At 51.7% G+C, this 23,230-nt stretch overlaps 5 protein-coding genes and 2 long non-coding RNA genes across 11 annotated transcripts in view; 4 read left to right on the top strand and 3 right to left on the bottom strand.

Annotated features, from left to right (window-relative positions):
- pip4p1a (phosphatidylinositol-4,5-bisphosphate 4-phosphatase 1a) overlaps positions 1–6,320 on the bottom strand; it is an 11,318-nt gene extending 4,998 nt beyond the window's left edge. Inside the window, exons 1-6 of one of the 2 annotated variants that reach the window (XM_057057096.1) lie at positions 6,154–6,320; positions 4,507–4,700; positions 1,640–1,746; positions 1,072–1,177; positions 693–745; positions 452–542 (exon numbers count right to left, since the gene is read on the bottom strand). In XM_057057096.1, the coding sequence (XP_056913076.1) occupies positions 452–542; positions 693–745; positions 1,072–1,177; positions 1,640–1,746; positions 4,507–4,700; positions 6,154–6,163 (561 nt within the window). In that variant the 5' untranslated portion in view covers positions 6,164–6,320. Of the gene's footprint in view, positions 1–451; positions 543–692; positions 746–1,071; positions 1,178–1,639; positions 1,747–4,506; positions 4,701–6,045 lie in introns of both variants that reach the window. The other variant, XM_057057095.1, reaches the window with a different exon arrangement.
- Positions 6,321–6,393: 73 nt separating this feature from the next.
- Positions 6,394–7,128, top strand: LOC130538672 (uncharacterized). The gene is made up of 2 exons (XR_008953942.1): positions 6,394–6,700; positions 6,827–7,128. It is a non-coding gene; the product is annotated as an uncharacterized LOC130538672 (long non-coding RNA).
- Positions 7,129–8,851: 1,723 nt separating this feature from the next.
- Positions 8,852–10,609, bottom strand: dnaaf6 (dynein axonemal assembly factor 6). 2 transcript variants are annotated; one of them, XM_057056504.1, is made up of 6 exons: positions 10,287–10,609; positions 10,123–10,186; positions 9,924–10,029; positions 9,762–9,858; positions 9,291–9,376; positions 8,852–9,141 (listed from the first exon to the last, which is right to left on the bottom strand). In XM_057056504.1, the coding sequence occupies exons 1-6, from the start codon at positions 10,377–10,379 to the stop codon at positions 9,012–9,014; spliced, it is 576 nt and encodes a 191-aa protein (XP_056912484.1). In that variant the 5' UTR covers positions 10,380–10,609; the 3' UTR covers positions 8,852–9,011. The 2 variants fall into 2 exon arrangements, with proteins under 2 accessions (XP_056912484.1, XP_056912485.1); XM_057056505.1 differs by having other exon boundaries at positions 10,123–10,183.
- A 181-nt stretch (positions 10,610–10,790) lies between these two features.
- Positions 10,791–11,774, top strand: LOC130538669 (MICOS complex subunit MIC26-like). The gene has a single exon (XM_057056503.1). The coding sequence runs from the start codon at positions 10,941–10,943 to the stop codon at positions 11,622–11,624; it is 684 nt and encodes a 227-aa protein (XP_056912483.1). The 5' UTR covers positions 10,791–10,940; the 3' UTR covers positions 11,625–11,774.
- Positions 11,775–12,027: 253 nt separating this feature from the next.
- On the bottom strand, positions 12,028–14,271 carry eif3f (eukaryotic translation initiation factor 3, subunit F). Its single transcript, XM_057056502.1, has 8 exons — positions 14,114–14,271; positions 13,755–13,825; positions 13,510–13,589; positions 13,292–13,429; positions 13,075–13,166; positions 12,860–12,996; positions 12,336–12,449; positions 12,028–12,179 (listed from the first exon to the last, which is right to left on the bottom strand). Exons 1-8 carry the CDS (start codon positions 14,223–14,225, stop codon positions 12,102–12,104), a joined length of 822 nt encoding a protein of 273 aa, XP_056912482.1. The 5' UTR covers positions 14,226–14,271; the 3' UTR covers positions 12,028–12,101.
- Positions 14,272–14,362: 91 nt separating this feature from the next.
- Positions 14,363–20,390, top strand: kcnj9 (potassium inwardly rectifying channel subfamily J member 9). Of its 3 annotated transcripts, none has more exons than XM_057056501.1 (9): positions 14,363–14,667; positions 14,760–14,909; positions 15,454–15,808; positions 16,435–16,648; positions 17,312–17,513; positions 17,857–18,049; positions 18,165–18,362; positions 18,684–18,814; positions 19,684–20,390. In XM_057056501.1, the coding sequence occupies exons 3-9, from the start codon at positions 15,538–15,540 to the stop codon at positions 19,951–19,953; spliced, it is 1,479 nt and encodes a 492-aa protein (XP_056912481.1). In that variant the 5' UTR covers positions 14,363–14,667; positions 14,760–14,909; positions 15,454–15,537; the 3' UTR covers positions 19,954–20,390. The 3 variants fall into 3 exon arrangements, with proteins under 3 accessions (XP_056912481.1, XP_056912480.1, XP_056912479.1); XM_057056500.1 differs by having other exon boundaries at positions 14,363–14,684; XM_057056499.1 differs by having other exon boundaries at positions 14,363–14,909.
- A 436-nt stretch (positions 20,391–20,826) lies between these two features.
- Positions 20,827–21,424, top strand: LOC130538671 (uncharacterized). The gene is made up of 2 exons (XR_008953941.1): positions 20,827–20,891; positions 21,192–21,424. It is a non-coding gene; the product is annotated as an uncharacterized LOC130538671 (long non-coding RNA).
- Positions 21,425–23,230: the final 1,806 nt, after the last annotated feature.

The raw sequence follows: 23,230 nt of genomic DNA, 5'->3' as shown, positions 1-23,230 counted from the left end.
GGGACTCCCGGGCGTTCCCAGGCCAGTCGAGAGACACGGTCTCTCCAACGTGTCCTGGGTCTTCCCGGGGGCCTCCTACCGGAGGGACACGCCCTGAACACCTCACCAGGGAGGCGTCCAGGGGGCATCCTGACTAGATGCCCAAGGATTTGGGCATTTAAAATGATTTCCATAATGAATATGAAATGAAGCCTGTTTGATTTGACCTCTAGTACCCTGTGGGTGGGCTGCACCCGCCCCTTACTGCTCCCCCAGCCCCGCCCTCTTATCCAAATATGGTCACTCCTGGCTTCTGAAACAGCCCCTTACACAGCAGTGGGAGGGTTTCCACTTGGTCCGTACCTCGTTTAGTTCCTGCTAACGGTGTCAGAAATGGAGAGCTGCTGTGAACATGCTAACCAAGGCTACAAAAGAGCTAAATAAGGAAAGGTTACAAAAGCTGTCTACTCACCATCACACCAGCACTGGAGATGCTAAATAACAGACAGAGCAGGAAACACCACAAGCTCCGCCTCCGAGGATACCGCTGACCTATGGAGGAGCTGCAGAGAGACAGAGGCAATGGTTTGACAGTGTAGGGTCGTCAGACACCTGAATTATAATCTGGGACCTAGCAAAACTCTAGCAAAACTGAGGCGAATGATGAGGACTAACGGGCTTTAAGAAGAGGCAGACATCCTATAGATACTCACACTTTCCTGCAGTGTGGGCAGCGAGCCAGCGTGCGGTCCGTGAACTCCGTCCACTGGAATTCAAGCACAACACACGTGATGATACACATGACATGGCTGCATCTGCACAGCCACAAGGTCAAGAGGTCAACAGTGCAACTTTAAGGCCTCTCGTACAACTTTATTTAGTTCACTGAAAATGAGCCAGTGCGGGGAATTGCACGCCACTCATGCGTTCACACGTATTCTGTCTGGACGGACAGGTACCGATCCTGACAGGTACCGATCCTGACAGGTACCGATCCTGACAGGTACCGATCCTGACAGGTACCGATCCTGACAGGTACCGATCCTGACAGGTACCGATCCTGTCCATCCTAACGGGTGTAAAGAGCCGTACCAGGAAGGTGTTGCTGCAGTGTCCACAGGAGATGCGTGCCCCCGATGGCTGGGGCTCAGGGCTGACTGGTCCAGGGTGCACCGGGCCCAGATTAATTATCCTCTTACTGCACACAGAGACACAATCGAGTCGGCATTCACAGTGTCAGCGGCCGATGGGGGAACATCAGGTAGAGCGAGCAGTCGGTGCTCTGGTCCGAGGTCAGGCCTAGCGCCAGCCGCCCTCTCTCGCCCCCCCTCTCTCTCTAACCCGAGGCCAGGAGGTCAAACACAGCGTATCTGGGAGAAACAAGTGAAGGTGGGCAGATGTTTGCAGCCACTCAGCAGGAAGTACCTCCTTAATTAAAGCCCACAGATTCACTTGCTTTGGGAACGGAGCTCCCAAGTGTAGAAGAATCGTGGCGGACTACGAGTGTTCTGATTGGCTGCTGTGGTCCTTCTAACGAGGGTGTTGGTTCCTCCTGCCGCAGCCTTGCAACAGAAGGTGCTCAGCTTTAATGAGGGCTGCTGCTCTGGCTGCACCTTCACTCAGAGGCAGAGCATGGAAACTCACGGGGGGGGGGTCTTACCAGTACGGCCGGGGACAGGCGATCCTCTGGGAAGTGACTTTGCAGATCAGGAGACAGTTGCAGGGGCAGCGAACGTACTTCTTCCCTGCAGGAGCGTTCTTAATAGGCTGCAGTGGGAAACAGACGCAGGGGAGGGAGAAGAGGACAGAGAGCAGCAGATGAGAGGAAGATCATTCCCAACAGCTGGAAGGGAAGCAGAGCAGCATCATTCCCAACAGCTGGAAGGGAAGCAGAGCAGCATCATTCCCAACAGCTGGAAGGGAAGCAGAGCAGAGAAGCAGCAAAGAGAAGCAGCAACACTCTCAGGTAAGAAAGGAGCCTCCATCGTCAGCACTAACGAGCTGCTTCAGTGAGTCACGTCAGGGCTGCTGGTTCCTGCAGGAAGGACAGGAACTATTACCGGTACTAGAAAGGTTCCACCTGTTCTAATGCATCAAAACCCCCATTAGAGAGCGGCAGCATCCCTAGGATCTACAGGAGCCATCCCTGGGATCTACAGGAGCCATCCCTGGGATCTACAGGAGCCATCCCTGGGATCTACAGGAGCCATTCCTGGGATCTGCAGGAGCCATTCCTGGGATCTACAGGAGCCATCCCTGGGATCTACAGGAGCCATTCCTGGGATCTGCAGGAGCCATCCCTGGGATCTACAGGAGCCATCCCTGGGATCTACAGGAGCCATTCCTGGGATCTGCAGGAGCCATCCCTGGGATCTACAGGAGCCATCCCTGGGATCTACAGGAGCCATTCCTGGGATCTGCAGGAGCCATTCCTAGGATCTACAGGAGCCATCCCTGGGATCTACAGGAGCCATTCCTGGGATCTGCAGGAGCCATCCCTGGGATCTACAGGAGCCATCCCTGGGATCTACAGGAGCCATCCCTGGGATCTATTCCTGGGATCTACAGGAGCCATCCCTGGGATCTACAGGAGCCATCCCTGGGATCTATTCCTGGGATCTACAGGAGCCATCCCTGGGATCTACAGGAGCCATCCCTCCAGCCTGGAGGTCCCAGCCTTGAGATGACCCCCGATGCCTTCTCTCAGATCCTGGTCTCTCCAGTTGAGGCCACCCTGTCTGGGGCTACTGTCCCAGCCTGTGTCTGAAGGTCCCTCAGGATCTGGCTGGCTCAGTTCCAGTCCAAACCCGGTACAGAGGACACAGTACCAGCTACGTTGTTGGGACCTTCTGTGCAGGCTTCAGCTGCTACCTGCTGTTATGTGATGGCCACCTTGGATCTTGGAGCAGAACCAGGTACTGAAGCATTTTGACCTCCCATGACAGTGTTGGGAGGCCAATTACAAAAATATTAACTCGGAAAAAGGCACTAAGAGAGCTGCCTGTGTGTGTCTGTGTGTGTCTGTGTGGGTCTGTGTGTGTCTGTGTGTGCCTGTGTGTGTCTGTGTGGGTCTGTGTGTGTCTGTGTGTGGGTCTGTGTGGGTCTGTGTGGGTCTGTGTGGGTCTGTGTGTGTCTGTGTGGGTCTGTGTGGGTCTGTGTGTGTCTGTGTGGGTCTGTGTGGGTCTGTGTGGGTCTGTGTGTGTGTCTGCATAGACACAACATCACAACAATGTAATCATCTAAATCATTTATGGTATATTGCAAACATTACAATATTTGTTCATATTTTTGTGTAAAACAGTTCAGATTTTAGCGCCCCCTGCTGGCCCGAGCCTGAAGACTTCCGGTGTAGCCTGAATACAACCGTGTTGTGTTTATCATGAACCCAGAGCACAGACAGACCACTGACAGTCACCAGAGCACAGACAGGCCACTGACAGTCACCAGAGCACAGACAGGCCACTGACAGTCACCAGAGCACAGACAGACCACTGACAGTCACCAGAACACAGACAGGCCACTGACAGTCACCAGAGCACAGACAGGCCACTGACAGTCACCAGAGCACAGACAGGTCACTGACAGTCACCAGAACACAGACAGGTCACTGACAGTCACCAGAGCACAGACAGGTCACTGACAGTCACCAGAGCACAGACAGGCCACTGACAGTCACCAGAACACAGACAGGCCACTGACAGTCACCAGAGCACAGACAGGTCACTGACAGTCACCAGAGCACAGACAGGCCACTGACAGTCACCAGAACACAGACAGGTCACTGACAGTCACCAGAGCACAGACAGGTCACTGACAGTCCCACCAGACCAGACAGGCCACTGACAGTCACCAGAGCACAGACAGGCCACTGACAGTCACCAGAGCACAGACAGGCCACTGACAGTCACCAGAGCACAGACAGGTCACTGACAGTCACCAGAGCACAGACAGGCCACTGACAGTCACCAGAGCACAGACAGTCACTGACAGTCACCAGAGCACAGACAGGCCACTGACAGTCACCAGAGCACAGACAGGTCACTGACAGTCACCAGAACACAGACAGGTCACTGACAGTCACCAGAGCACAGACAGGTCACTGACAGTCACCAGAGCACAGACAGGTCACTGACAGTCACCAGAGCACAGACAGGCCACTGACAGTCACCAGAGCACAGACAGGTCACTGACAGTCACCAGAGCACAGACAGGTCACTGACAGTCACCAGAGTACAGACAGGCCACTGACAGTCACCAGAGCACAGACAGTCACTGACAGTCACCAGAACACAGACAGGCCACTGACAGTCACCAGAGCACAGACAGGCCACTGAGCTGAACCTGGGCAGTGGTGCTGGAAACGGAGGCTCCGAAGGGCAGAGAATCATGTGATGGGGCAGGAATGTGGGGAGGAAATGTCTCTGTCAGCACTAAAGGTTCCTGGTGCCGGTGTGACGGTTCCTGACGGCTCACACACACAAAGCTGACCCACCTCCAGGGCCTCTCTGGGGGGGCGGCTCAACCTACCGTGGCTTCGTTGCAGACGCCACACTTGACCACGTGCTGGTGGATCTTGCCCTCCACGGAGATGAGGCTCTGGCACACCCTGCAGCTGATGACAGGGGCACTGCCGCTCTCTGGGGAGGTGAGAGGGGAGTAGGGGGGGGGGTCCTCCCCCAGGAGCACAGACGGCTGAGTCGGGCTGGGGAAGGGGGGGAAGTCTACGGAGCAGAAACACAAGAGAGGCATGAAGAAAATACAACTGGAGGATTGGAGCAACACAATAATTCAGTTCTCATGACACGCAAATGATTAACAACATAATACGATTTGGTCCCGAGGAGATTTAAACACTCCAGGAATGTGGAGCGCAGTGACCAGCCTGAACAGCTCTACCCTTGGGGGGTAAAAAGGAGAAAATAAAGTCCTTAGAAACAGGAGTTGCTTTTAGGGATGAAATACAAAGAAAAAGCCCACGCAAGAATTAGGACGGTACATTTATGGTGCCATTTATGGTCCCATCTCCATGATGGACCCATCTCCATGAGGGACCCATCTCCATGAGGGACCCATCTCCATGAGGGACCCATCTCCATGAGGGATCCATCTCCATGAGGGATCCATCTCCATGAGGGATCCATCGGGACCCATCTCCATGAGGGATCCATCTCCATGAGGGATCCATCGGGACCCATCTCCATGAGGGACCCATCTCCATGAGGGATCCATCTCCATGAGGGATCCATCGGGACCCATCTCCATGAGGGATCCATCTCCATGAGGGACCCATCGGGACCCATCTCCATGAGGGACCCATCTCCATGAGGGATCCATCGGGACCCATCTCCATGAGGGACCCATCTCCATGAGGGACCCATCTCCATGAGGGACCCATCTCCATGAGGGATCCATCGGGACCCATCTCCATGAGGGATCCATCTCCATGAGGGATCCATCGGGACCCATCTCCATGAGGGATCCATCGGGACCCATCTCCATGAGGGACCCATCTCCATGAGGGATCCATCTCCATGAGGGATCCATCGGGACCCATCTCCATGAGGGATCCATCGGGACCCATCTCCATGAGGGATCCATCTCCATGAGGGATCCATCGGGACCCATCTCCATGAGGGATCCATCATGATGGATCCATCCATGTTTTTTGTCTGCCACTGAAAGCAGGCTCTGTTGAAGCCAGCTCATCAATTATTGGCTTCCAGCAGGTTTACTGTAGGAAATGTAGGTTAGAACCACAAACGCAACGTGCATTTGCGTCTCTGAAGCGCCCACTCGAAGCCTTGTGGGAGGTTAGCCGGAGATCACGAGTGATAGCTGTCAACAGCTAGCAACAGGGCTGAAAGGCTAGCTCGCTAGCTCATTTCCACCTGTCCCTCCTTCAAATATCGGGTATTTGGCCGCACCATGACGTGGTTAAAGGAACACACCAGCTTCAAACCTTTGCTTCTTGCACTGTATAAAAGCAAAGCTAGCTGGCTAACTAGGATGTGGAGCTAGGCTACCTGAGGCTGGAGTCGGGTGGAGGAGAGCACCATGGATACTCACTCTGGGGTTTGTTAGGCACACCGTAAGGCGCCGCGCCGGGAGATAACCCGCCGTTACCGCTGCCAAGAGCGCCATCTCCCAGGTCTGATAGTAACGGAGACCTCTCACCGTCCGCCATACCGAGAGCCAAGCGTTGGCAAGCGAGCGTCAGCGCAGCGGACCGATCGGTGGATGGAGGGTAGCGCTGTTGTGTCGGAAATGCCGCGTCACGTGACCGCTGCCGCCTCCGCCCCCGCCGCCTCCGCCTCCGCCCCCGCCGCCTCCGCCTCCGCCCCCGCCGCCTCCGCCTCCGCCGCCGCTGCCGCCTCCGCCCCCGCCGCCGCCGCCGCCGCCGCCGCCGCCGCCGCCTCTGCCGCCGCCGCCGCCGCCGTCGCCGCCGCCGCCGCCGCTGCCGCCTCTGCCGCCGCTGCCGCCTCTGCCGCCTCTGCGGTAGCGATGCGCGGAAGCGTTTGTGCACTTTCTTCCAGTGTCTTCCTCCTTTCCTGGATTAGGAAATATTTTATACCAAGGACCAGTTGAGTTGAAGCAGAGGCGAGAAAGAACTTGAAAATGTGGACTGTTTTCTGGGTTATGCAGGAAAAGGATGAAAACAGAGACGTTTGGCGACGAAAACATGGAATTGAATTTGGATCAATGTTAAACGCTTAAAGGAAAGGTATTTAATGAAAACAGTAGTACTCTTTTTCATTAAATACCTTTCCTTTAAGTACTTAACACTGATCCAAATTCAATTCCATGTTCTCATTTTGCATTTGCCTTCATTTCATTGTTTTTGGTCTAGAGAATTTAGAATAAAATCTTTTGGAATTCCTGGATAAAGAAGCCAAACGTATCTTCTCTCAGGCTGGCTCCAAAAAGTGCATCGCTGTCTGGTGATCGAACCTGTTGAAAGGACACCACTGTGGTGTTCGCAGCATGGCGCTGGTTCAAAATGTACTTACAGGACAGAGGACAGTATGTGGATTTAAATGGCCATAAATCCCGACGTGAAATGATCGAGGTTCCCAGGGTTCTGTCCTGGGGTCTTTATTAACGATTTTATATATATAGATGAATATTAAAGCATCGACAGACTAAATTCAACTACATTTCTTGGTCTTCATTTCTACAGATTCATTCATTTTAAGTTTCACATTGAGGTATTAATTAATATCAAAAATCCAACTGGCTTCTTCTTCAAATGAAGACATCGTCTTCCACTTCCTGCTCCGTTGATCTTCTGAGGCTTCCTGATGCACCTTTCACAGCAGGTGCAGCAGGTTTTAAACCTGTCTCAGGGCTCCACAGATTAATGGGTTCAAATAATGTTCACACTCTTCTTTGGCTTCATAAGTGATGCTAGAAAGCAACATCTGTCCTCACATGTATAATAAAACCATTTGCTTGCACTTCACCTTTCCCTATATGTTTAATAGAATTTGCACACTTGGCTTTAATGTGTATTTAGAATATTCCCCCGTCTGAATGTGTCCAGCCTGGAAACGATGCCTGTATGTGTACCTGTACCTGTACCTGTATCTGTATCTGTACCTGTACCTGTACCTGTACCTGTACCTGTATGTGTACCTGTACCTGTACCTGTACCTGTACCTGTATCTGTACCTGTACCTGTACCTGTACCTGTATCTGTACCTGTACCTGTACCTGTACCTGTATGTGTACCTGTACCTGTACCTGTACCTGTACCTGTACCTGTATGTGTACCTGTACCTGTACCTGTACCTGTACTGTACCTGTACCTGTATCTGTACCTGTACGTGTACCTGTGTCTGTACGTGTATCTGTATCTGTACGTGTACCTGTATCTGTACCTGTATCTGTACCTGTATCTGTATCTGTATCTGTATCTGTATCTGTATCTGTACCTGTACCTGTATCAGTACCTGTATCTGTACCTGTATCTGTACCTGTATCTGTATCTGTACCTGTATCTGTACCTGTATCTGTATCTGTATCTGTATCTGTATCTGTACCTGTACCTGTATCAGTACCTGTATCTGTACCTGTATCTGTATCTGTATCTGTACCTGTATCTGTACCTGTATCTGTATCTGTACCTGTATCTGTACCTGTATCTGTACGTGTACCTGTATCTGTATCTGTACCTGTACCTGTACGTGTACGTGTACGTGTACCTGTATCTGTACGTGTACCTGTACCTGTACCTGTACCTGTATCTGTACCTGTATGTGTACGTGTACGTGTACGTGTACGTGTACGTGTACGTGTACGTGTACGTGTACCTGTATCTGTACCTGTATCTGTACCTGTATCTGTATCTGTATCTGTATCTGTACCTGTACCTGTATCAGTACCTGTATCTGTACCTGTATCAGTACCTGTACCTGTATCTGTACCTGTATCTGTATCTGTATCTGTATCTGTATCTGTACCTGTATCTGTACCTGTATCAGTACCTGTACCTGTATCTGTACCTGTATCTGTACCTGTACCTGTACCTGTACCTGTACCTGTATCTGTACCTGTACCTGTATCTGTACCTGTATCTGTATCTGTACCTGTATCTGTACCTGTATCTGTACGTGTATCTGTACGTGTACCTGTATCTGTATCTGTACCTGTACCTGTACGTGTACGTGTACGTGTACGTGTACCTGTATCTGTACGTGTACCTGTATCTGTACCTGTATCTGTACCTGTATCTGTACCTGTACGTGTACGTGTACGTGTACGTGTACGTGTACCTGTATCTGTACGTGTACCTGTACCTGTACCTGTACCTGTATCTGTACCTGTATGTGTATGCGTGCGCACATCTGAAATAAATGCCATTCCTCACACTTGATTTCAGATATTTTCTCCTGTTTTGCCAGCATGTTGAGGTGTCCTCACTCCCGTTTCCATCTTCCACAGGTGTTTGTGCATCAGCCGTGCACACGACTCACTAACGTGCACCTGTGTGTAACACAACACTGGGAAGGTGCGTGGGTGGAGCCTGGATTCCCTCACTGCCTGCAGAGGAACCCCAGCGGACGCTGCATGGGCAGAGTCACCTGCAGCTCCTGCGCCTCCCCGCAGAAGCGAGCGGTTCCTCTGTCTCCGTGGACGGGCTGAGGCAGGTGGAGGCCCAGCCTACTGGAGACAGCACCGGGGTGGTGAGGAGGACCACGGCACCGGGGTGGTGAGGAGGACCACGGCACCGGGTGGTGAGGAGGACCACGGCACCGGGGTGGTGAGGAGGACCACGGTCGCCCGCAGGGCTGAATTCAGCTGGTAAAACTTACTATTTAGCTGTCCGCAGATCAAGGAACTTGTCTTTCACCTCCAGAAACACCTCTGCAGCTTTGGTGTCTGGCAGTTTGATTTTCACCTGTGCACGAAAATAAAGGCACTTTAATGCTGGATCAGATACGTGTGACTGGCCCACAGGTGTTTCACACACCTGCCCACAGGTGTTTCACACACCTGCTGACTCCTCCTTTTACACCTTTTACCTGTGACCTCCAGAGTTCACCGTTTGGTTCGATTCCCTGCATTTTCTGCTTTTATTTATTTGAAATGTGCTCTGCTCATTTGCAAATGAAGCGCCATCACCAAGGTGCTTCTGCCTGGATGGAATCCAATCAAGTCTTGCTCATGGTCCGGCCCGGTCCGGCCCGGTCCGGTCTGGTCCGGGCTCGTGTCCGTCATCGCGTCTTTGGACATTGTTACATTTGATCTATCATTGTTCTCAAACAACATGTGCCAGAACTCACCAGCAGGGCTTCACAGCTCATGGAGGACGGGTCTTTTCCAGACAGACCCAGGAACAGGTCTTCAGTCCCCAAAGTCTGCTTCAGGACTATTTCATACCTGAACACTGAGATATAAGTGACAGAGACAACGCAGCGAAACCGGGGACAGACAGATGGACTCACTCGGGCTGTGCTCGGGAATCATGGTGCTCTTCATACTGGGGGCCCTCAGCCACCTCCTCCTCACTCCAAATATCTTTGCTGTCCTTGTGTAAACAGGCACTGGACACTGAAAGAGATTTGGAACACACCATATGGCTCCTCCAAACTTAACAATCTATATATCACACTAAAAAAATCACATGGAGGAACAAGAAACTACCGTCTTTAGTCTGTGCAGCCTGGGGGCCAATGTGTCCAGGGCCCAAGTTGGCTGGCACATTCTGCTGAGAACCAAAGTCACTGTTAGCCTCTAGAGCTAATTCAGCTAAAGGGTGATGTACTGGACACAAGTGTCAGTGAGCCCCAGCAGCTTTCCACCCTTACCTGACACTCGTCTCTCCTGTGCTCCTCCTGTGGGGACAGCAGGTTAGACAGAGCCTGCAGGCTCTGGCCAGAGAGCAGTCCCAGACTGTCCATCACAATGCCCCCTATGTTCCCTCAACGCTAGGAAAATGGATGTGTAGCTCAGGGACAACACAAAACACAGGCGCAAAGCTTCCGTTTGCCTGTTGTCGTGGGAACCAGTGACGTCACAGACAAACCAGCTGCTGGGTCGAGCCTGGAATGCACTGATGCATGAGATTAGCAGGATTGAGGATGGGGTGTCAGTAAGGAGACAAGTGTCTTCAAGTGTCTTCAAGTGTCTTTAAGCTGCTAAATGTGGCACCTGTATTGACTGACAAGGTGAAACAGGTGTAGTTGGTCTTTCTTTAGCTGTGACGGGGTTGAGCAATGTAATTCAAACGTGGCACAGTCATAACATTTTATGTTCCTCAAAATCAAAGCTCATGTGTATTTTGATCCTTTGATCTTTAAGCATCATGGCTAAATCAACAGGACTTTCACACAGCCGTCCCCGAATCTGCCTGATTACATATATTGATATATGTATTTTGTAATTAGCAACAGTAAAGTGTTTCATGAGCACGTACTAGCAAACATCCCTCTCAGACGGTCGTCAAAGGGTTGAAAAACTTGATGCGCGCGTCCGTCAAAGTCGCTGCGACCAATGGTGTGTCCCTCGTTAGACGCCGTAGTGACGTCACGGGCTCCGGCGCTCATGCTGAAGGTGACAGTGGAGCCATGCGGGGGTCCGGGTGTGTGTCGCCGATCACTGTGTTTGCTGCAGCCGGAGGCGGGGAGCACGGCGCCCCGTTGGCCCTGGACCAGCTGTCTCTGTACCCCGCTCCCGTTCAGCAGAAGCCCCGGGACGTGGAGCCTGAAGCGGGTCAGCTGGAGGAGAGTGTCGCCACCCTCCGGAGGTCAGTGGAGCCATACACCGAGTGGTGTCGGGTCACCTTTAAGAAAATCGAGCCCAGACTCCAGAGTGCCTCTCGGTTTGGAAATGAGGCCTACGTATACCTGAAGAACCCCCCGCAGGACCTCTATCCCCGTGCTGGAATAATTGGCTTCACTGGACTCGTGGGGCTCCTCCTGGCCCGGGGCTCTAGGATGAAGAAGCTGGTGTACCCAGCCGGCCTGATGACCCTGAGCGCCTCCCTCTATTACCCGGACAAAGCCGCTGCCGTCGCCAAATCCACCGGAGAGTCCGTGTACGAGCGCGCCGTGCACGCCTACGCCGCGGTGGAGAGCCTCCTGAAGCCGGCGAGCAGAGCCGGCCAGGACGGTGACGGAGGGTCCGAGGGGGGCAGTCAGCACTGAGAGCCCCCGCGCTCACACCTGTGCACGTTTCTGCACGGCACATGGAACTCAGGGTGAGGATGGACCCTCACGAGGGCTGAACTTTCAATCCTGCCTCTGATCTGAATGTAGAATTCTCCTGAAAGTGAATAAAATTCCCGTTTTACGCAACAGTAGTTAGTGCCTTAACTCGTGATGTCCAGCTCCCACCATAAACTAGAACAGCCTTATAAAGCTGAACATCTGTGGAAGGTCACGCCGGTGAAACCTGGATGACATGAAAGAGCCGTTTGAAACGCGCCCTAGGAACAGGAAGCGTGTGGCCGTGTTGAGCGTGCAGTCATGTGACAGCAGCTCCTGATAGATCTTCCATACGGTCAGTTCTACAGCAGCAACAGCCGGGAGCCAAACACGAAGCCCGCTGGACTCTTAAACGTCTTTATTCATCTCAGCCAAACAAGAATACAAACATTAAATATGAATGACTGAAGAAAGCCCTCAGAGCAGGACCAGCTTCTCGTTCAGAGAGATCTGTGCCTGGGTCAGGTTAGCCAGGTAGGTCACCATCAGCAGGTCCTGCAACAAGCACACAAAATCAGACTGTTGATCCACCACAGAGTTCTGCTAAAGGTAGACGTGATGAAGGAAGAACGGAGAGAAAATAACATTTCAGCGGAATTCTGCTGCGTTGCTGCAGCCAGGAAGCCCGAACACGAGCTCCAGGGAACTTACATTGATGTTGGAATTAAGCATGTTCTCAAAGTCTTCAGGGGAGATGGTGGGAACTTTGTTGACCAGGTCCGTCAGGAAGCGGCCCACGCTGTTGTCTGCTGCCACTTTCCCAGCCTGAGACACAGCAAAGCCACATTAGCCGCCACCCGTGCGGACCTTCCCAAGTGCAGCCGCTACGTTGCCAGGCAACACAGAAAGTGGACTATGTTGGAACAAAGGTTGAGCTGGGCACTTTCAGGTCGTTCTGACTAAACTTCTAAACAACTAGTCCCAATAGTTGAGTTGTTCCTCACTGCTCTGCTAACAGCACGTGTCCTTTCTCCGTCCCTCTCCTGGTTATTTGGCCCTCCACGGCTCTGCTCTGGTCCTTGCTAGCAGCACCTTTAGGTGCTTCAGGACTGGAAACGAGTGTTTGATTCACAGTTTTCTCACACTGGCCTGATTGTGTCTCTCACTGTGAGCTGCTCTGGACAAAAGCGTCTGGGAAACGATTAAAATGGAGACGTGACCAATGTAATGCTCACCAGCACATCCTCAATGTACTCAAGTACAGTTGACAACATGTCCTGTATCCTGGCTGCAGAACCAGCCACCTGGGACAGGTCAGAGGTCAGCCCCTTGCTGCGACTGGGCACGACACGGGTCCTCTGGAGCAGGTCCACTGCAAAACAAATGACAGCATACTGCAGAAAATCTACTGCACGTTCAAAAAGGTTATTGTTCTGTCCCGAAAGCTTACCGCCTATCCTCTCCGTGTCAAAGTAAATGTATTTGACACTCAGTGGGGTGAACATAACACCCACCGTCTTGCCTGGCACACCCATCTGAGCACTACACAGGAGAGAAACAAAAGCAGTTCCACATGCTGCCTGCAACACACACACTCACACACACACACACTCACTCACTCACACACACACACACACACACACACACAGTGGGGAGCATCACTTGACCTGACGTAGGCGCGGATGTTCATCTTGCCGCTCTGTAGTGACGTATCAATGGTCAGGTGAATGGGGTTAGAGGCTTCCCGGCTGTAGTACTCATGGATGAGCACGGAATGCTCCGTGATATCAAATCCTGTTGCGTACCTGCGAGGATAACTTTGACTGTATGTTTTGGCTTCCATGAAATTCCCTGAAGACATCTGAAACATAACCAAATGACTGACCATCCAACAATGATCTCTGTGGGCGACACCCTCTTGTGGAGCTCGTACATGTTTTTGGCAAACTCCATGTCCACAGCAACCTGTTGGGGAAAAGTCCTTAAAAATATCACTCATTCTGGGTATTTTAATTAAGCTCCATGCTAATGCTGCACCAGGGCTCGGTGATTAAAGGTCTGCTCTGTTTATGTCCTCTCTCCCACTGGTCTGATCTTCATACTACGTATTAAATCCTCTAGAATACAAACCTCATCTTCGGACTCGTTGTGGGGAACAGAAAAGCAGTTGGTGACCTCGATCGAGTGCTTGTCGATGGTACCTGAGAGAAAAACAGCATGAAGCTGTGCGACCGACTGAGCCAGTAACTTGGTTTGTTAGCACGCTCACGAAATACATTCATCAAAAACATAAAACGATACATTGGTTGCTATAAGATATATGTATTAAAAGCCAAGGCAACGTTTTAAACCATGCTATCTGTTCACTAGCTGCTATCGCTGACACAAACGTGCGTTAGCAGCTAAGCTAGCATTAGCTCCACAGCATCACCTATTCTACCGGAACGCGGAGCGGAGCCCACAAATAAAGGGCCCCGGTTTCTACTCACCAAGCAGAGTCCCGATCACACGACTGGCTCCCTCATTTCTGCGCTCGTAAGAGTCGCAGATAGAAGAAAGAACAACTGGGTGAATTTTCACGACAGGTCCGTACACCGACATGTTGGAAAAGGGCTCCACAGCGCCGCCTCGAGCGCCGCCTAGAGGCCGGCGGGTGAACAGCAGCCATCGCCCGGGCTCGTTCTCCACGTCGTTGACGCGACCGATGATGCGATACGGCGTCACCGAGCATAGTTTCCAGGAGTGTGCGTAGATTCCTTCTTTTAACTGAAGAACATAAACACTATGAAAACCAAAACATAAAAACTGACGCATGTTTGGTGCGCTACCTGTATTGTCATATTAGAATGAGGAGCAAAGGCAGTGTTTGCGTCACAAACCACATTGATCCTGAACAGTGACTAAAGGCTGAGAGGAGGGGGCGGAAAGAGAAGCAGGCAGGGTGTGCAGGGGGCTGGGCTGATGGCATCGCCCCCCCGCTCAGTGCTCCACACCTGACCGACTCCAGGAGATGCTCCGCTGAGGCGGCCGTGGCCACCATTTCGTGCGTCCATATCTGTGGTACCTATGCCGTGCTGTGTGTTGGACGTGATCAGTCCTCTGGACTCCGATGGCAACGCTCTCTTTTCACTGCAGAGGGGGGAACAACGAGCGCACGGATGCTGCGGCGCTGGGAACCAGCACAAATGGGAGTCCGTGATCTAAGGCTACCGACCGCGGTTCGTTCTTGGACCACACTTGGATTTTTCTGTTTCTGAACCCTCCGCATGCTGCTGCCGTGAGCAGGTAAGAGTGCGCTCATCCGGCAGGTAAGCAGCCTGTTGCCCGAATAACGGACTGTTTGTGATGCATCCATCAAGCGTAGTGCGTCATTGGACACCATCGGTCCTCTGCCTCCATCACACGCGCCCAGATGGATGCACACATGCTGCACGCAGCTCGACTCCATTTTCCTGCAGCTCTCTCTCTCTTTTAAAACCTGGATACATTTTTAACACAGTTTCAGAGAACACATATAGACGACATATCAAACAGTGCTAAGAATACCGAGGACCTGGGGGTGGGGGTGGGGAACCAACCAGACTTCAGAGAAAATCACTCATGGAAGATACACAGCTGCACTAATGGTGCACCGGAACTCGGCTCTTCAGTGGCTCCCCTGTTTCCAGGTCGTGATCAGTGTTGATGATGTATCGGCTGACTTTTGGGTTCCTCTGAGTATAAAACGGTGTTCCTCAGGGTGACCCAGCAGGACTCAGGGTGGGCTCCTCGCTTCTCCATTTGCTGCTGAACTGCTCTGACGCACTGTTGTCTTCGTCTCGTGTTCCAGGCTTCCATCGAGCAAACAAATGGTCCAATCAGTAGCCAGTGGACCTTAGGCAAGATTCACGTCCACCGGGCACCTGCCACAACCATGGCGATGGAAAACTCACTCTTTCCCTCTCGGCCCGACTCCCTCTCGCTGCCTGTGGAAGATCAGGGGGATGGCAAGGAAGTTCAAGTCTCTACCGGGGTCTGTAATGTGTCGGAGGAGCTGGGCCACGTCGTCACCACGGAGACCGCGCCCCCCGCTGCCAAGGTCAACAGGTCGTTCCAGGCCAAGCTGGCAGAGCGGGAGGCCAACGCCAATCAGCCCCGGAAGAAAACGCAGGGCCCAGAAAAGGAGAGGGGGCGATTTGGATGGGGTGAGTGGTGATTTCCTAGAGGCTCGAGGCTGATGAGGCCAGACGCTGTGAGACGTGTCTCCTGGATCAGGCCCTCCTCAAAAGGCGAGCAGACCTGTTTGAGGGGAGGGGCAGGGCTCCTTGGACGTGCTTCAAGATCTCAACATACAGAATAGATTGTTACAACCTATCATGTCAGGACCATCTAGTGGCAGGCTTTCAGTTAAAGGTCGACACCACTACAAAAGAGACTAAATCACCAGGACAACGACCAGAGACACGATCATCTAGCCTTATGTGTTTCCGTCCTTCGGTCCAGGACGAGCTCATCATCACAGTCTGTCATGAACCCAAGAACGTGATTAATGTTAGTCAATTACACTGCGTGAGCCTCCGCTACACAATCCTAAGAACCACTACGGTGTCTCTGATGACACAGGAAGGACAAGAACACTCGTTTCTGCTGATTGATGCTGATTTTCTTTTCTATTTTGAGCTGTGCTCTTCTGTCCCTCGCACGTATGCTAATGGTGGTGGCAGCTGTATTTCCCATGCGACTGGTTTCATTCATCATTTCATCTCCTGAACTCACACTCGTCTTTCTCCGCCCCCTGTTTGACATGTCGACGCCCGCCGTCCCGTCCCAGCCCGGGCTCGACGTAAGAGGCAGCGCTACGTGGAGAAGAACGGTCGCTGTAATGTCCAGCATGGGAACATGCAGGAGACCTACCGCTACCTGACGGACATCTTCACCACCCTGGTGGACCTCAACTGGCGCTGCTCACTCTTCGTCTTCGTCATGGCCTATGCTGTCACATGGCTCTTTTTTGGGGCCATCTGGTACCTCATAGCCTACTGCAGGTACGACTGCTTTAGAGGAGGGAACTTCTTCAGCTCATTCTTCACTAAACTTTGGAGAATAAAAAGCCAAAGCACTCTTTGATACAATGTTGGAGCCCAAATCTTACCTGGCGAACAGTCAAACACATAAAAACAATCAGCAAAGCAAAAAGAACATCAGGAAGAAAAAATGATGAAATGTGATGTTTTCGTGTAAGAGATTGACGGCATTGCTGCTTGTAAGGGAAGAACATTGGAAGACATTTGTGCAATGGAAGCTTAAAAAGGTGGCCAAGAAGAGCTAAACCTGACATCACGCTTCAGCAGGAGGAGCTGCAGCTCAGCAGCTCATCTCGTCTCCTAAAGGTCTGAAGTGCAGAACAGTGCCAGAGATCTCCAACACTGGTCTCCAACACTGGTCCAGAATTCTAGATTAGATAAGTGACTTGACGGCACTTTCATTAATTAGCCGTCTGCCTGTGCTGTGAATTAGCCAGCCTGCTGAGTCTTCAGCCTGTAGTGGACTCAAACCCACAGTCCTAATGAAGATGCTGCATTATCATGATGGCATTGTTAGATATGATGAGACAGGCACTGGGAATGTGAGCACCACTCTCCTGTCACTCTTCTCACCCACTGCGTCACCCGCCCTCCAGTTCTTAAATGCTCCCTTTCTTCCTAAAGGGGGGACCTGGACCATCTGGGGGATGACAACTGGACGCCGTGTGTCAATAATGTCAATAGCTTCATCTCGGCCTTCCTCTTCTCCATCGAGACAGAAACCACCATTGGCTACGGCCACCGCGTCATCACCGACCAGTGTCCAGTCGGAACCATGCTGCTGCTGCTGCAGGCCATTCTGGGTTCAATGGTCAACGCCTTCATGGTGAGCACCAGGACCACACACCACTGAAGATGACCTCAAATAGATGAAGAAATCATTTCCTGACCTGCAGCTTCTGAAACCTGTAATATTGTATTTTAGACTTTAGCACCGCAGCATTTAGTGACTACAGAAAAAGGGATTATGACACCAGGACCAGTAAAAGCTTGCATGGCCTCTTGGACCCCACCTGTGCTCAGTGAACTTATGGGTACAGCTCAATAGGGGGTCCACCATGGAACGCTCAGCATGGGTCTTCAGTTCATTAGCCTGGGACCCTTGTGTCTCTCTTCTGTCTGTGCAGTTCTGGTAAACATCTCCTCCATCATCTGGTGTCTCTGTCCAGGTTGGATGCATGTTTGTGAAGATCTCCCAGCCCAACAAGCGGGCAGAGACCCTGGTGTTCTCCAAACATGCCGTTATCTCCCTGAGAGATGACAAGCTGTGTCTGATGTTCCGGGTGGGAGACCTGCGGAGCTCCCACATTGTAGGAGCCAACATGAGGGCCAAGCTCATCAAGTCCAAACAGACTCAGGAGGGTGAGGGTTGTTGTGAGGCCTGTCGCAGTATTTCTAGGCCTTCGCCACACTCACAACACACTCCAAACAATAGTGATGATCCTAAATAACGGCTCCTGATCTGTGCCTCCTTCAGGTGAATTTATTCCTCTGGACCAAACAGACATCAGTGTGGGCTTTGAGACAGGTGATGACCGGCTCTTCCTGGTGTCGCCACTGGTCATCTCCCATGAGATCGACACTCACTCGCCTTTCTGGGACATGTCTCAAGCTCAGCTGGAGAAGGAGGACTTTGAGATTGTGGTCATACTAGAAGGAATGGTGGAGGCAACAGGTGAGGAACGCTGCAAAATCAAAAAGCACATATCACAACTTACCTCGGTGTACTTGGGTTCTTCAGTACCCTCACAAGAAACGTGTCATCTAAGACAAATAGAGCGACGGGCACAAAAGCTAACGTACGTGCCCAGTAACCGGTGCCTGGCCGCAGAGAGAAAACCAATGTGCACAATTCACAGCAACAAGAAGAACCTTCTCCAAACACTGGTCCCTTATGAAGACACTGCAGAAGGTTCCACTGCAGGGTTGCTCGTACCTGCAGGACTCGAGCGATTTTCTTGTTTTTTCCATTTGTCATGTTGCCATTTGTGCGCAGGGATGACGTGCCAGGCGAGAAGTTCCTACCTGGCAGAGGAGGTGTTGTGGGGGCACCGCTTTAGCCCAATGATGTCGCTGGCAGAGGGCTTCTTCGATGTAGACTATGGAGCCTTTCATCACACGTTTGAGGTAGGGAGATAAAAGCTCTTTGGGGATCAGGTCCCCCTATCTGTGGTCCACGGTACCAGAAGGTCATTGGCTCTTTTAATATCCCGATATTCAGTAAGAGGTGTGCCTTGCGTTTCTCAGGCAGGTGGCGGCTCTTTTTGATATGATCTCTGTTTCAGAGTCACACAGTTGAAGTAGCAGCTTGGGACGCCGGTTTTATATGTTGGACAGATCAGCAGAAGGTTATTTCTGTCTCCGCCTCCATGTGTGCTGTAGCAGAACACAACACAACCCAGCGGTCCTGTCGCTAACTGGGTCAATAACATGAATAAGGTGGCCTTTCAAACTCAAATGCTCCTGTTTCAGATCCTCGTTATGCTCGTTATTTGGACTGAGCGGAACAAAGCCTCGGCTCCGGCCTTAAGCAACACCAGGGCACCACCGGGGTGTGTGCTAAGGCCACCTGTGTACACCCCCGACACCAGTGGCCAAGCAGACGACACGGCCAGTGCACACTTCATCAATGGTGTGGGCACGACCACCCCGTATTCATCTCATTTAATTATTAGCAATTATCCAAAATGAATAATTGCCCCCCTCGCCTCAGCACCCGTCCTCATCCAGGACAGTCAGCTCACCTTTGACCAGCACTTCATAGCAGGGGCCACCAGCGACCTCTGACCCCCAGGGTCCAGAGGGTGGACTGTGGAGACCTCGTGTCCCTCTTCTCTCCTCACGTGTCCCACATGCACAGCTTTGGGCTGAACTTTCTTAGGGTTGCTATGCCAGATCTGTTCCTCCTCTAAGTTAGACAAAGACAGGTGTGTGTATAGAATGCAGTTGTGTGCACTAAGCTAAGCTACATTGGTTTGTTGTAACCCTCCTCTAAGGTGGACACACCCTCCTGCTCAGCACGGGAACTCTCATTGGCTGCAGCCAGACTTGACGCTCATCTCTACTGGTCCATCTCCAGCAGGCTGGATGAAGAACCCACCCTGATCGGTCAGGCGGCCACACAGCCAGAGAGCAGCTCTGCAGGCAGTAAAGGAGGGGATCTCCCACCTTTTCTGGTGGGCGAGATGACCGACATCCAGGAGCAGACGGGTCTGGGCGAGTTGAACGGCAGCGTCACCACTGACCAGTCCGAGTCCGAGGCCTGAACACCGAGAGTGATGCTCCCACTGTCGTGTTTGCACATCTCCAGTAGTTAGATATGTCCTATCTTCTGGCAGCATACACTTTAATTTGATCTCTGTTACAGGTGAACTGTGAGGAATCTGCTTTTTCATCTGCTGTTTTAGGGTTGGGGGCCACTCGTACGTCTCTTATATCAGGCCAAGGGTGCATCAACGTTACCTGAGTCACTGGGTAAAGAGGGGACGGATTGTTTCTTGTACACATTGTGGGATTATTCATGTTGTTTAATGATGCTTTTCCCACCTCTGCATGAATATCACCAGAAGATTGAGGCCAAAAATGTCCTATTTGCAAATTTTAGATGAACCTCATCCCGTTTATGTGACGTTAAAGTGGCTAGAGATGAAACAGCTGCCTACAGATGCAGGTGTCCTCTGATTAAAGCACCATTTTAGTATCACTTCCGTGGTTCAGGGATGACTGGCTGTCAAAGATGGATATAGGAACAGAAATCCTGTCTACACCCACCAGAGGGCAGCTCTCGGGCTGACCAGTTATGAAAAAACATAGAACTTTGGTGTCTGATGCTAACCTCTGTGGAGAAACGTGCTGCCAGTTGGACGTAGAGGCCATGGCCGCTGTTACACCCTTCTCACCAGCGCCATGGTTACGGCTCAGACACATGGTGCTTGTGAGGAGCCCTGATGACGCCGGATGGTTGATAAAGCAGCAAAGGTCCTCTGAAGGTCCTCAAAATCAGCAGACGCTAATTCACTGATAGCAACATGGGTATGATGAACGTGCAGTGTGGTCAGTAGGGTTAGGGGTAGGGTTAGAGTTAGGGGTAGGGTTAGAGTTAGGGGTAGGGTTGGGGTTAGGGGTAGAGTTAGGGGTAGGTTGGGGTTAGGGTTAGGGTTAGGGTTAGGGTTAGGGTTAGGGTTAGGTTGGGGTTAGGGGTAGGGTTAGGTTAGGGGTAGGGTTAGAGTTAGGGGTAGGGTGGGGTTAGGGTTAGAGTTAGGGGTAGGGTTGGGGTTAGGGTTAGGAGTAGGGTTAGAGTTAGGGGTAGGGTTAGGGTTAGGTTGGGGTTAGGGGTAGGGGTTAGGGGTAGGGTTGGGGTTAGGGGTAGGGTTGGGGTTAGGGTTAGGGGTAGGGTTGGGGTAGGGGTAGGGTTGGGGTTAGAGTTAGGGGTAGGGTTGGGGTTAGGGTTAGGGTTAGGTTGGGGTTAGGGGTAGGGGTAGGGTTGGGGTAGGGGTAGGGGTAGGGTTAGGGTTAGGGTTGGTGAACAGTGGACACGTCAGCAGCCACTCGTGTCTGTGGCTATATTTGTAGGAACGAGGAGCACCGGAGGCTCTTTGATGTTCTGCCTCCGCCTCTGCGTCCACTGCTGCTGCCTCCTCTCTTCTGTGTCTGGTGCCATTTCTACTTGATGTTTTGAACATATAATGGATACTAGAACTCTGTTGGAGTAATAAACTGCAGTATACCCCACAACAACTGCCTCCTGTGCTTCATCATGTACACACATCATATCAGCACATCTAAATTCCAGTTACAGAATGAGATTAAACAGCTGTTAATCCAAAAGATCCATGGGAGGAAATAACTTTTATTTATACTTTGATTGCACTCAGCCACATTAAAAACGGCGGAATCTGTTTGAATAAAGCAGATATTTACCCGGATATTTACGGAAACATGTCTGAAACCAATAAGCCACATGTAAAACAGGAGTGCAACAAGCAGGGTTAGGGTTAGGGTAAGGTACTGGAGGGTTAGGGTTAGGGTAAGGTACTGGAGGGTTAGGGTTAGGTACTGGAGGGTTAGGGTAAGGTACTGGAGGGTTAGGGTTAGGTACTGGAGGGTTAGGGTAGGTACTGGAGGGTTAGGGTTAGGGTAAGGTACTGGAGGGTTAGGGTTAGGTACTGGAGGGTTAGGGTAAGGTACTGGAGGGTTAGGGTTAGGTACTGGAGGGTTAGGGTTAGGTACTGGAGGGTTAGGGTTAGGGTAAGGTACTGGAGGGTTAGGGTTAGGTACTGGAGGGTTAGGGTTAGGTACTGGAGGGTTAGGGTTAGGGTAAGGTACTGGAGGGTTAGGGTTAGGTACTGGAGGGTTAGGGTAAGGTACTGGAGGGTTAGGGTTAGGGTAAGGTACTGGAGGGTTAGGGTTAGGTACTGGAGGGTTAGGGTTAGGGTAAGGTACTGGAGGGTTAGGGTTAGGTACTGGAGGGTTAGGGTAAGGTACTGGAGGGTTAGGGTTAGGTACTGGAGGGTTAGGGTTAGGGTTAGTACTGGAGGGTTAGGGTAAGGTACTGGAGGGTTAGGGTTAGGTACTGGGGGGTTAGGGTTAGGTACTTTAGGGTTAGGGTTAGGTACTGGAGGGTTAGGGTTAGGTACTAGAGGGTTAGGGTTAGGGTTGGTTACTGGAGGGTTAGGGTTAGGTACTGGAGGGTTAGGGTTAGGGTTAGTTACTGGAGGGTTAGGGTTAGGTACTGGAGGGTAGGGGTTAGGGTTAGTTACTGGAGGGTTAGGGTAAGGTACTGGAGGGTTAGGGTTGGTTACTGGAGGGTTAGGGTTAGGGTTAGTTACTGGAGGGTTAGGGTTAGGTACTGGAGGGTTAGGGTTAGGGTTAGGTACTGGAGGGTTAGGGTTAGGTACTGGAGGGTTAGGGTTAGGGTTAGGTACTGGAGGGTTAGGGTTAGGGTTAGGTACTGGAGGGTTAGGGTAAGGTACTGGAGGGTTAGGGTTAGGTACTGGAGGGTTAGGGTTAGGTACTGGAGGCTGAATTATCTCTGTTTCTGTCCGTTACTGACCCACCACAGCAGCTCAGGCTCGCCGATGAAAACGCTGAAGCTCTTATCTCATCTTGATCTCATCTGTGTATGATGAACCTCATTAGACATTCAGAGCTGGGTTTCTCCACCGGGCCAAGTCAGCATATTGTGTTACCAGGCAGAATCCTGTCTGTAGGAAGTCCAGCCTTCCTCTGTCTTGGCTGCTAGATGGCGATGAAGCTCCCTCGCTTTCCTCAGCCAGTCACACAGCTGTGATGGCGTGGGCAGAGATGGGGTCCCCATCTCAGCTGTCTCCAAGGCAACAGGGGTTGGGGACAGGGAAAGGGCAGAGTGTGTATGTGTGCTTTCATGAATGTGTGTGCTGAACTGGAGCTTCAGACCTGACAGGGCGAGGTTCTTCAGCGTGTTGCAGTTTGATATTTGTACGTAAGCAGACGATGACGATGCAAAACAGCGACCTTCAGGGGGACACGTTTAATGTCCTTGCAATGAAAAATGTGTCATCAAGG

The sequence above is a fragment of the Takifugu flavidus genome, chromosome 15 (assembly GCF_003711565.1).
Source record: "Takifugu flavidus isolate HTHZ2018 chromosome 15, ASM371156v2, whole genome shotgun sequence".
Classification (NCBI taxonomy): Eukaryota; Metazoa; Chordata; class Actinopteri; order Tetraodontiformes; family Tetraodontidae; genus Takifugu; species Takifugu flavidus.
The sequence above is the reverse complement of the archived record's forward strand: the minus strand, read 5'-3'. Positions and strand labels throughout refer to the sequence as shown.

Bases quoted from the DNA above. Each gene is read 5' to 3' on its own strand.
- eif3f (XM_057056502.1), bottom strand. From the start codon at position 14,225: ATGTCGGTGTACGGACCTGTCGTGAAAATTCACCCAGTTGTTCTTTCT. The intron at 12,450-12,859 runs GTGAGCATTACA...GCTGTGTCTCAG, and splicing joins AGTACATTGAGGATGTGCTG to GCTGGGAAAGTGGCAGCAGA. The intron at 12,180-12,335 runs GTAAGTTCCCTG...TGCTTGTTGCAG, and splicing joins TGCTTAATTCCAACATCAAT to GACCTGCTGATGGTGACCTA.
- LOC130538669 (XM_057056503.1), top strand. From the start codon at position 10,941: ATGCGCGCGTCCGTCAAAGTCGCTGCGACCAATGGTGTGTCCCTCGTT.
- kcnj9 (XM_057056501.1), top strand. From the start codon at position 15,538: ATGGCGATGGAAAACTCACTCTTTCCCTCTCGGCCCGACTCCCTCTCG. The intron at 15,809-16,434 runs GTGAGTGGTGAT...GTCCCGTCCCAG, and splicing joins GAGGGGGCGATTTGGATGGG to CCCGGGCTCGACGTAAGAGG. The intron at 16,649-17,311 runs GTACGACTGCTT...TTCTTCCTAAAG, and splicing joins TACCTCATAGCCTACTGCAG to GGGGGACCTGGACCATCTGG.
- dnaaf6 (XM_057056504.1), bottom strand. From the start codon at position 10,379: ATGGACAGTCTGGGACTGCTCTCTGGCCAGAGCCTGCAGGCTCTGTCT. The intron at 9,377-9,761 runs GTGAGTTCTGGC...TTTCGTGCACAG, and splicing joins TGAGCTGTGAAGCCCTGCTG to GTGAAAATCAAACTGCCAGA. The intron at 9,142-9,290 runs GTAAGTTTTACC...TGCTGTCTCCAG, and splicing joins GATCTGCGGACAGCTAAATA to TAGGCTGGGCCTCCACCTGC.